Below are 12,149 nucleotides of genomic sequence, written 5' to 3'. Positions count from 1 at the left end.
GAACTGAGGTGGTTTGGCCCACAAATACGCAGTGTGCAGGCCCATAGTCACACAGACATGCCCTGACACTCATGAACCAAACTGCCAACTCTGGGCGAATAGCTCCAATGCCTTGCAGCTACCCCAAGAGAGCTGAATGCCAAGGGAGTGGAGCCCAAAGGTGGGCTGATGTCTAAATATATCATCTTTCTGACAAATCCTGCATTCAAACCTGTGCCAAATGTAGCATTCCTTTGGACAACTGGAGAGGTCGAGAGGGAGACCCTGGCGTTTGGGCAGCCTAGGAACTCCATAAATTTTCCTCAGGCTTGTACCTAGTTTCTCCAGTTACCCTGAAAAGTGTTAAAATATGGGAAACAACAGTTATGAATGATAAGCCCAATTCAATTGGTGTACATAATGCTTACTATGGGCTGTCTCTGATGGTGGGAGGGGCTGTCATGTCAGCCACAGCCTAATTTAAGTCAGGCAGCCCTTGACTACTAAGGTGCTGACCCACCACGATCAAGCAGCTTCAACGGGTGCTTGGAATTTAACAGTCTCTGCTCAACAAATAGACAGAATCCATCACACCAGGCAAACAAACGAAAAGAAAGATAATGCCAAATCTTCGGCTGGCAAGCTGGAACGACAGATGCACAGGACTGATAGACAACTTGCAGCTGGTTGATAACATGTGCAAGACAGTTGTGATCCACATGGAACCTGATAAGCCGAACATTGTCACTGACTCCCTACAAGAGACTAAGCTTGCCGAGAGCAGGTCACGAAGGAAAATATTAGACGTTCATCTGCCAGTGGAAGAATTCAGAGGAAACACATGAGCAAAGTGTAGGCTTTGCTGTAAGGAACTTGCAACTCTCGATGACAGAGCCCTACACAAATGGTTCAGATTGTGTTTTCAGCTCAAACAGGGCCAGTTAACCTCATGAGTATCTATGCTCAAATGCTGTGTTCCAACAGAAGCAAAATACCAGTTATATGAGGAGCTTGACACTGCTATCAGCAGAATTCCTAAGTCAGAACATCTTTACCTACTGGAGGGTTTCAATGCAAGAATGGGCGCAGGCTATGAGGCATGGCCACCCCTGCCTCTAATTATAAGCCAAGTAGTCCATATGCTTTTTTACCAATACCAACTTGCCTTGCCACTTTTAAGGATTTGTGTACATGAACACCAAGGTTTTTCTGCCCCTCTACATTTCAAATCATGTCATTTATAGTATACTGTCTTTCCATGTTCCTCCAGAAGTCATCACTTCACACTTTTCTGCATTGAACTCCATCTGTCATGTTTCTGCACATTTCAGCATCCTGTGAGATCCTGAAGTCTATAACTACCCTTACCACTATCTACTACCTTGCCAAGTTTCAAGTCATCTACAATTTTTTATAATGCTGCTTACCTACTCTCAAATCTAGGTAGTTCATAAAAAATGAAGAGGAATGGACACAAAACTAAAACATTTCGATTTCTTGGAACAAAACTATTGCACAACACCACCACTGTGTATCCAACAGGTTTACAGCAAAGATAAAAGCAAAAAACTGTGGATGTTGGAAATCCAAAGCAAAAATAAAAAGACCTGAAAAACTCGGCAGGTCTGGCAGCATCTGCGGAGAGGAACACAGTTAACGTTTCGAGTCCATATGACTCTTCAACAGAACTAAGTAAAAATAGAAAAGAGGTGAAATATAAACTGGTTTAAGGAGGGGGTGGGGCAGGTAGAGCTGGATAGAGGGCCAGTGATAGGTGGAGATAACCAAAAGATGTCATAGACAAAAGGGCAAAGAGGTGTTGAAGGTGGTGATATTATCTAAGGAATGTGCTAATTAAGGGTAGAAAGCAGGACAAGCAAGGTACAGATAGCCCTAGTGGGGGTGGAGTGGGGTGAAGGGAAGGGATCGAAATAGGCTAAAAGGTAGAGATAAAACAATGGATGGAAATACATTTAAAAATAATGGAAATAGGTGGGAAAAGAAAAATCTATATAAATTATTGGGAAAAAAAGGGGGGGATCGGAAAGGGGGTGGGGATGGAGGAGAGAGTTCATGATCTAAAATTGTTGAACTCAATATTCAGTCCGGAAGATGAGGTGCTGTTCCTCCAGTGTGAGTTGAACTTCACTGGAACAATGCAGCAGGCCAAGGATGGACATGTGGGCATGAGAGCAGGGTGGAGTGTTGAAATGGCAAGCCACAGGGAGGTCTGGGACATGCTTGCGGACAGACCAAAGGTGTTCTGCAAAGAGGTCACCCAGTCTGCATTTGGTCTCTCCAATGTAGAGGAAACCGCATTGGGAGCAGCGAATGCAATAGTCTAAATTGAGGGAAGTGCAAGTGAAATGCTGCTTCACTTGAAAGGAGTGTTTGGGCCCTTGGACGGTGAGGAGAGGGTAAGTAAAGGGGCAGGTGTTGCACCTTCTGCGGTTGCATGGGAAGGTGTTGAGGGAGGGGGTTGAGGTGTAAGGGGTGATAGAGGAGTGGACCAGGGTGTCCCGGAGGGAACGATCCCTGCGGAATGCAGCCGGGGGGGGGGAAAGGGAAGATGTGTTTGGTGGTGGCATCATGCTGGAGTTGGTGGAAATGGCAGAGGATGATCCTATGAATGTGGAGGCTGGTGGGGTGATAAGTGAGGATAAGTGGGACCCTATCATGGTTCTGGGAGGGAGAGGAAGGTGTGAGGGCGGATGCGCGGGAGATGGGCCGGACATGGTTGAGGGCCCTGTCAACCACTGTGGGTGGAAAACCTTGGTTAAGGAAGAAGGAAGACATGTCAGAGGAACTGTTTTTGAAAGTGGCATCATCAGAACAGATGCGACGGAGGCGAAGGAACTGAGAGAATGGGATGGAGTCCTTACAGGAAGTGGGGTGTGAGCTGTAGTCGAGATAGCTGTGGGAGTTGGTAGGCTTGTAATGAATACTGGTGGACAGTCTATCACCAGAAATTGAGACAGAGAGGTCAAGGAAGGGAAGGGAAGTGTCAGAGATGGACCATGCGAAAATGATGGAGGGGTGGAAATTGGAAGCAAAATTAATAAATTTTTCCAGGTCCAGACATTTACGGCAAAAACTGGTTAAAGCAAGAAAAAATCAAGACATATAATTTTGAAAATAAATATAATGGCTTGCATTTACAGAAAAAGTAGGAGACAGCTACTGCCCATTTTTAGCTTATCGCAGTGTAATTATTAGGATTTCACATCTTCCACAGATTGCCTATCTAGACTACACACCTTGCAATGATATTACAACAATTAGTGATTTTGCCCAGACAGTATCAGAACAACCTTTTGAGAAGTATAATATGAAGTTGAATAGAATGATTTGAAGCAATGAATTAAAGGTATTTCACAAAATGGAAGAATATTAATACATGCTGGCTTAAGCGAAAATTTTCCAACAATCTTGAACACAGGATTGCAGGAAACAAATTTTAGGTCAGAAAAATCAGTTTTGTTTAAAACTTATGAAAATTAAGCTTGTGTGTAAATATTTCAATTAAAAAACTTGGATCATGTTAGAGGACACAACCCCACTTTTTAGTGCCCCATATCAATGAATATTCTCTGTAAAAGGTAAAAATTAGCCCATTTTCAAGTAGATTCAAACTTGGGAGGGAAAAAGGTGTACTATAAATTATTAGCAGCTTATAAATAGAACACCTTTTGGCTGCTGGCACGACTGGGTACTATTTACCCTAAATCCAGGTATTTGCACAGTGACAGATAGCAGTAAAAACAGAATTACACTTTTCACAGCTGAAAATCAAGGCTGATAAAGAGGCTTGACACTGCAGCAAAAAAAGCACTGGCCCATTATAAAACTCAAAAATATTTCCAGTACTTTATAGACAAATGTCTTATAAAACAGTAAAGAAACTTGCTGCAAACCAATGTACAGTGCACATAATATACTTTGGAACACATTCAGTAATCAATCAGCATCATACTCCCAATGTTGAGTTTGCCGATGCTAAATACGAAATTTGATCAAGCAGAACCAAGAAAGTAGCAAGGTTCTAATCTAATGCAACGGAATACAATTAGCATAACACACACCAAGCCTGGCAATTGAAGGATCAAGTCTAACCTGACTTTGGAGTGTAGAAGAGGGAGAGTCGTCAGAAGGAATAGTCTCTCACCACTCCAGTCTAATACTACATATGTTTACATATATTTTAATAATTAGCAGTATCCAAAACTGCTAAGAAATCAATAGTTAAAAAGTTGGGAATTGATTGAACTTGCCTTTCAAAAACTATCACACCACAATCCAAATAAAAGTGAAGTAACCCAGAATATAGAATCAGTTCTCAAAGATAGTACGTGTATTTTAATTTCAAAGATTTGCCAATTTTTTTGTTTTTCCAAATGCCAATTTATAAATAATTTGGTGCTGTAGCTTTTGGCCTACTAAATGTTTGATAATCGATATAGGATTGCAAGCCGTAACATCAGTCTTTGCTTCTCTGTTCAAATACTGAGTAGCGAGGCCAGATCCTCTGCTTCTACAATTACATCACTGCCACACTCCAATATCAACGGATTGGAAGAGCGACAATCTTTCAGCATTTAGTGAAGCCTGAGTTAACAAACTTATCTTAAACTACACTTTGCAGAGGGCTCATTTCTAGCCATTTTTTTCTATATGTTATTGCTCTACTAATGATAGAGTCTTCTATCTTTGATGAACAAACTCAAACTGCAGGCAAATTTTCTTCCGTTATGGTAGAGTCAGTGATGGTGCATGAAGGAAGGACAACTATTTTCACATTTAGTGGAAACAAAACTGATGTCCTGTAGTTATAAGTCAGCTGCTTTACAAAAGCGATGGTGTGGAAGATAATTATCTTCACTTCATTGTAGTTTGGGAAAAGAAGTGTTTTGACAACTGTAGTTAATAAGTGGGTGGGTACTGGAATGTGGGGTCATAAAACTATAAACAAATAAAACAGATTACTATTTGTGCATGGCAGCTAAATTCATCTGGATTATTGCTCCAAAAAATGCGTAATTGTTGTTCAATTGAAAAACAGAATAAAACAAAATAGGCAGAGAGCGCTAAACTGTACTCATTATAAAGGCATAAGAATTTCCTTTGGCAAGCATCTTCATTTTTCTGACATCTGCTTCCCTGACAGAGATTACACCAAATAAAGAAAAATCACGAAGCACTCATTTACTTGGAGATCAAATATGGTGAGCCCACTTCAGTTATGTCTACATTAAAGAGAAGTGCTTCCCAAAGGATCTCACCACTTAAAATAAGTATCCTTTCCCTGGTGTACACAGAATACATAGCACTGTAACATACATCTTTAACCAGTGCTCCTTACACAGAATGAGCCCACTAACCTTATTGAAATATACTAAACATTTTCCCCCTTTTGTGTTCTTGAATCGTATACCTTTCCTCACTAGATGAGGAGCTGATAACTTGTCTTTAATCAACACCTACTGGTGCCCTTCAAGCCATGTACTAAAGAGGCAACACAGCATGGATTTGAGTGACAAGCTCCAATTTTCTATTTCCTATATAGATGTAGCTGACAATTGCTTAACATCTTCCCAACAGCACAGCCAATATGTCTGGTGTAAGGAATTGCAGTTTTTCACCCAAATCCTGCTACTCAAACAATACACACCGTGGCCTTCATGCACTGCACCACCATTTAACATCCTAGATGAGAAAATGCATATTTAGAAGGAACTTAAACCTAATGAATAGTTCCTTTCCAACTGACAGAAGACAACAAGCTGCACAACTGTCCCATAGCTTTCCAACATGTCTTATGCCAGACAGATTGGATCCTCAGTTTTCCCAACCATAAGGTGGTCCCACAAAATGCTCCATCTAGTGACCCAGCAAAGAACAAATATACTTCACCCAATGATGTCTGTTATGCAAACTGGGATAGAAAACTCAAACCCTTGCAAAAGTTGTCAGGATGCCAGTTAAAAAACAACTTTCAAATCAGTTTATTAAAACACATCTGAAAATCTTTTATAAAATTTTATAACAGTACAGGAGGCGGCCATTTGGTCCATCATGCCAGCTCTCAGAGGTACTACTCAGTCCTCTTCCCCATCTTTCCACAATCCCTCATTTTATTTTCTTTTTGAGTTGCGATCCAATTCCCATTTGATGGTTACTACTGAATCTGCTTTCAGGCAATGCAATCCAGATCATAACTAACTGAATTAAATATTTTTCCTCATCTCCTGGAATTCTTGCTAATTATTTTAAATTTGCATCCTTGAATCACCAATCCATATGCCACAGAAAACAGTTTACCCCTATCCACTCTATCAAAACTTCTCAATTTTGAACACTTCTAAAAGTTATCCCCTCAACCTCTGTTTTAAGTCCCAAATTCTCTAGTCTCTCCACCTAACCAAAACCCCACTTTTCTGGTGCCATTCAGTGAGTCTCGGATACACCTTCTCCAAGGTATTTACATTTTTTTCTTAAGTGTACATGATAATGGTGTTTTACTCAAGAAGTACATTCAGAGCAAAAAGCCTGAATTGCAGTGTAGTTTACACTGAAAAAATTAATATACAGATCAAGTAATTAGGTTAAAAACATGCAAACATGTAGCAATCGTGGAGCAACAATGGACAAAAATTTAGCGGGATATTAAAACAGTATAATTAAATTAAAATTATATCACAATTAAAAAATACACAATTCCTACATTACAGGCACTGGAATACATATAACTTTCACCATTTAAGTACTTAATTGAAGACCCCAATCATGTAAGGAATAGGGCTACATCAGTACCTTTCTGTCCTGCATCTTACAGGGTTGAAGTTAGTTGAACTTCTGAGTTTCCTTGATTGCTCTGAGCATGGTGGAGTTAACCAGTTCTGAAATTGGGGAGATTGCATAAGGGATTTTCTGAACTTAGTACAAATTTTAACTCTCCTTATTTGTAGAGTTTTGAGCTTTGGGGCATGAAGATCGCTGTCACATGACTGGTACTTAAAGGACCTAAGATCAATCTATCTGAGCACGTGCCTCTATTTTTTGGACCTGGACCGTTTGTGCGAGACCAAGGTGCCACATGGGCACAGCAAATTCAACAGATGGGCAGATGAAATCCTTCTCCTCACTTTAAATTGTACTATTTAGTTCAGACTGCCTTTCCTCACTTTTCCTTCCAAACTGCATCACATTATGTTCTATTAAAAATATATGTACTAAAAGATAAATGTTCATAAAATGTCTAAGTTCAATTCAATAATATTCAAATAACCTGCAATAACTGGATTTTAAAGAACCTCTCTCCTTATTCTATATGTCCAAGAATATTTTCAACAATTTGTTACAAAGGGCCATCTATAAACCGTATTTCTTTAACCAGAGCATATAAAATGCACTGCTGATGGAAGGGGTGATGCTTTAGACACACTACTGTTAATATTTAACATTATACTTTTGGAAAGGAAGTAACCAAAAAAAAAAACACTTGGTACACAGGGGAAAGAGCAGACAATGCACCTCACACAGCATTGCCAAAAGGCAAAATCTACATCATCGTGAAAATATCGGGCTGAAAGTGACTCCGAAAGGTGTTTTTCCCGTAATTTGAGATTCGAGATACGCAATCTTGAAAACAAGAGTCTTGGTGTTTGAAATTCCTGTACACCTCACCTTGACCTTCATAGTTACAATTAACCAAACATAGAACTACAATCTATGATTTATCTATAGAAAAGACAAAAAAATTTAACATTTGAAACAAACATTAGATATTTCCACAAGGAAAGCACGGGGTTCAAGTTCCCCCTATTTCAGACAATGAAACAAATACTAGCGCATCATTAATTTAAAAACATCGAGGTGTCTCTCTAGTTTTCTTTAAGCATTTCTGATGCCCGGTAGGTGTTGTAATAGCTCACTACTGTTGAACTGACAAGAGGTTTGTGGTTGTTAACTGCAGGTCCAAGTATTAACTTTGACAGGGCTGGTGATGCCAGTGTGAGAGGTTCACCCTCAGCTCTACAGTGATGGGGGGAAAGAGTCCCATTCTCTGTATGTGTGCGTGAAGCTGCAGATTTACCTGCTGATATAGTCGGCGATGCCCAGTTTCTTGGGCTTGGCCCCCTGCTCGTTGCCTAGTGTCGGTGCCGGCGAGTCGAGCCCGTCCGCCAGCTGCTCGGGTGCGCTCTGCCGCCGGCTCACTTCGAAGGAGTTCCTCGAATTCAGGCTGACGTCCATGAACTCCAGCACCCTAGTGTCAGCGGGGCCGGGGCTATCGGCCGCCTCGGGCTCCGGGCTGCTCGTCTCCTCGCCGCAGTTCCCATCGGCCCGGGGCCCCGGCGAAGGAGCAGTGGGAGAGTCGCCCTCCTGGTTGCCGAGCCCATCGGGCGCCGAGGTAGAGCTGACGGGAGTGTTAGTGTTTGATTCCCTCGGGGCCGAGGAGGATCCGGAGCCGCCGCCCGGAGCCAGCGGGCTGCAGACCGAGTCCCCGCTCCGCACAGCCCCCGGCGGGCCGGCCTGGAGAGCAGCGCCCGCCTCCCGCCGCTTGGCCGCCTCCCCCATGGAGCAACAACCGTTGAAGAGGTCCCCTAAGGCGGGCTCGGGGCAGCTGTGGAAGCGCGCCGTGGCCGCTCTCGGTGTGTCGGGGCCCCGCAGGCAGCTCTCATGGTTACTGTGGAGATAGATCATTCCCGACATGGAGCGCCCGCTGCACCCACCGCACTGGGCTCGGCTACAGCCGGGTCCTACCGCCCGGGCCCGCTCGCTAGCTCGCTCCCTCCAGCCAGAAACCGGAGCGTGACGCAGGGGGAGGCGGGTCCAGCCGTCACATGACGGAGTCGCCGTTGCGGGCACGTGATTGAAACAAGAGCCCCTCCCCCTTCCTCTGTTTGGCACCATAGCGCTTCGTCTGTCTGTGAGGGAGCACCTCAGGCGATTCTTTATTTTTGTGGGCGGCTTGTATTTATTCACCCCCGCGCTGAGGCTCTTTTCCGGAGGCAATCCCATGCTATGGTTTACGCTCCACTCTTTTTAACCCTTCCCTGGGATGTGAGCATCAATGGAGAGCAGCGCCCGCTCACGGCCCATCCCAAACTGACCTTGAGAGTGTGGTAGTGAGCCACCTTCTTGAACTGCTGCAGTCCACCTGATGTAGGAACACCCACAGTGCTGATAGGAAGGGAGTCCCAGGATTTTGACCCAACGGTGATGAAGAAACAGCGATATACTTCCAGTCAGGATGTGTGACTTGAAAGGGGAATTTGCAGGTGGTGGTGTTCCTATGCATCTGCTGCCATTGTCCTTCTAGGTGGTAGAGGTCGAATAAGTCTTCGCAAGCTGTTGCTGTGCATCTTGTGGATAGTGCACACTATTGCTATTGTGTATCCGTGGTGAAGGGAGGGAAGGCTTATAGTGGTGAATGAGTTGGCAATCAAGGGGGCCACTTTGTCTTGGATTTGTTGAGCTTCTTGAGTGTTGTTGGAATCACACTCATCCAGGCAAGTGGAGCCATCACACTCCTGACTTGTGCCTTGTTGATTGTGAACAGGCTTTGGGGAGTCAGGAGGTGAGTTACTTGCCGCAGAATTCCCAGCCTCTGACCTGCTCTGATATGGCTGGTCCAGTTAAGGTTCTGGCCAATGGTAACCTCTAGAATGTTGATGGCGGGTGATTCAGCAATGTTAATGGCATTGAATGTCAAGGGGAGATGGTTAGATGGAGATGATCATCTCTTGGGTCGTTAAGTATATTCAAGGCTGAGATAGACAGATTTTTAACCAGTAAGGGAATAAAGGGTTATGGGGACAAGGCAGGAAAATGGAGTTGAGGATTATCAGATCAGCCATGATCTCATTGAATGGCGGAGCGGACTCGGTGGGCTCAATGGCCTACCTCTGCTCCTATGTCTTATGGTCTTATGGAGATGGCCTTTGCCTGGCATTTGTTTGACACAAATATTACTTGCCACTTATCAGTCCAAGCCTGAATGTTGTGCAGGTCTTGCTGCATGTGGACATGGACTGCTTCAGTATCTGAGGAGTTGCAAATTCTACTGAACATTGTGCAATCATCAGCAAATGTTCCCACTTCTGACCTTATGATGGAAGGAAGGTCATTGATGAAGCAGCTGAAGATGGTTTGGAATGTTACCTGATTTTAAGGTTAGACGCTGCTATCTTAATGCAGGAACTTTGTTTCACTTTAGTGGTGTTTTTCAACCATATACAGCAGTAAAAATTCTGCTTTATTAAGCTTCTTTCCTCCTCTGAGGGTGGTAATTTATCAAGGGATTATTGTGCCCAGATCGAGACACTGTCCTCTTTGACAACAATCAGTCTCGCTGCCACTGGTTTAATATCCAATCCTTCACCGGCCCTGCACTGTGGTTGGAGTATGTATCATCTACTGAAGGCACAAAGCAGCTCACCAAGATTACTTCAATAGCAGTACCCAGTTCCAAAATCCACACCACTGGAGAAGGAGAAAAGCAGTAAGATCATGGGAACATTGTCATCTCCAGTTCTCCTCCAAATCACACACCATTACAATTAGTTCCATAACATTTTTCCATAAAATTGTCTAGAAGTGATGTACATTCATAAGCAGGGACCAATTTTCTGCAAACAAGAGGAATATGTTCAAGCCTTGCACCTTTTTTTAATTACCTAGGAGCTTGGGGAGCCTATAGTTTCCTGTTGCTTTCTCCATGGCAATAGCCTGGCTAATCAGTTTCGATTTGCCAACCAATTAGCACCCTTTTCTCCTGTAGTATAATTTTTGTGATCATTTGAAATTTGGCATTTTTGTGTTTGTCCTAATGAAGGTAAGACAAAAAGCTTCAACAACATGTCTCTCTTTTCAACAACATTCAAGTTCTGTTCTACAAAGTGACTACTGATTTAATTCAAAGTTAATCTTCTCATTCTTCTTGCTTTTTAAGCAAAACATGCATAACCACATGGGAATAATCAAAGGGTGCCGACATTATTGGGTTTTTTTTTGTATTGCAGCGATTTTTAAACTGGAGTACTGAAAGCTTAAAAAATGTATCACCAGTTGAAGCATGTGCACTCAGTGCCATCTCATAAAGGTTCCAGCCTGGTTTACTGTTGGCCTCTACTGTTTGATTAATATCCAAGTATCAGTACACCAGGATAGAAAATGGTATGCATTGTGATATAAAGCACACCAGTTTAGCACTGGGACTGCCTGATTCCACTACCAAATTGGTGGGGCCCACCTTTTGGGACCTTGCTTCTACGTGTTAACATATTCAAGAGGATCGATGTCTGTGGAAAGACCTTCCAACAAGATTACTTAATGATTGACACGATGGGTCGAATGGTCTCATTCTGTGCTTAGAAAAGTCTATGTGCGGGGCAGTGTGAGAAAATATGTTTGTATTTACATTTTTGGAGAATATTGTGTTATTCTGTAAAGAAGGCTCTATGTGTGTGTGTTTTAATTAAGCTGGGCGGAGTTTAATAGGGGTCAGGTTGGGGGGTTTAAAACATGAAAAGGATAAATGTGTTAAATTTGAGGTACAAGTAAATAGGTTAGATCAAATAATTATATTTTTAGATAAGTTGAAAATTGGTTTGAATATCAAAAGGCAGTCAGAGGTAACAAGAAACATGTTTACATCTTGCAGGAATTCCATAGGTAAATAGCAATGGGGATATTATATTTTATTGACCTGAAAGCAAAAACAAGATAGAGACATAAAAGATTTTATATTTGGAAGAATTTGAGTTTCAAAGAGGTGTGGGAATAATGCAACTGGAGATGAAAGGGAAAACAAAGTCTTTTAGTTACTGTGGAGGGATAGCTGGAGCTGTTTGAGCTGTTGAGGGATAGCTGGAGCTGAGCTGGGAACTGTTAGCTCTAGGCTGGCGGGGGTGGTGTGGTGCAGTTTGAATCAACCAGAAAAGTCTCAGGCTGCAACAAGCAGTTTTATTCTGAAGTGGATTCCACCGCAGGGTGGATGAGGGTAGAGGTTATGTGGTATGCCTTTATTGGAGCTACAGCAGTCTGACTTGTGTAATTTACTGGATTTCTTCTATAGTTAACGCCTATTAGGGAGTCTTGCCTGAAGGTGTTTGCTTGTGGGTAGAGTGTCTTTTGGAGAAAGTTTTGTAAGACTAACCTTAATTGTGCAA

General features: G+C 42.7%; 1 protein-coding gene across 4 annotated transcripts in view; it reads right to left on the bottom strand.

The window, feature by feature from the left end:
* tbc1d12b (TBC1 domain family, member 12b) overlaps positions 1–9,146 on the bottom strand; it is a 114,050-nt gene extending 104,904 nt beyond the window's left edge. For 2 of the 4 annotated variants that reach the window (XM_078565997.1, XM_078565998.1), the window contains exon 1: positions 8,072–8,781. In XM_078565997.1, coding sequence (XP_078422123.1) covers positions 8,072–8,688 — 617 coding nt within the window. In that variant the 5' untranslated portion in view covers positions 8,689–8,781. Of the gene's footprint in view, positions 1–8,071 lie in introns of all 4 variants that reach the window. The other 2 variants (XM_078565996.1, XM_078566000.1) reach the window with 2 other exon arrangements.
* Positions 9,147–12,149: the final 3,003 nt, after the last annotated feature.

Source organism: Cetorhinus maximus, chromosome 20 (genome assembly GCF_964194155.1).
Source record: "Cetorhinus maximus chromosome 20, sCetMax3.hap1.1, whole genome shotgun sequence".
NCBI lineage: Eukaryota > Metazoa > Chordata > Chondrichthyes > Lamniformes > Cetorhinidae > Cetorhinus > Cetorhinus maximus.
Note: the sequence above shows the minus strand (reverse complement) of the source record. Positions and strands in the feature narration are given on the sequence as shown.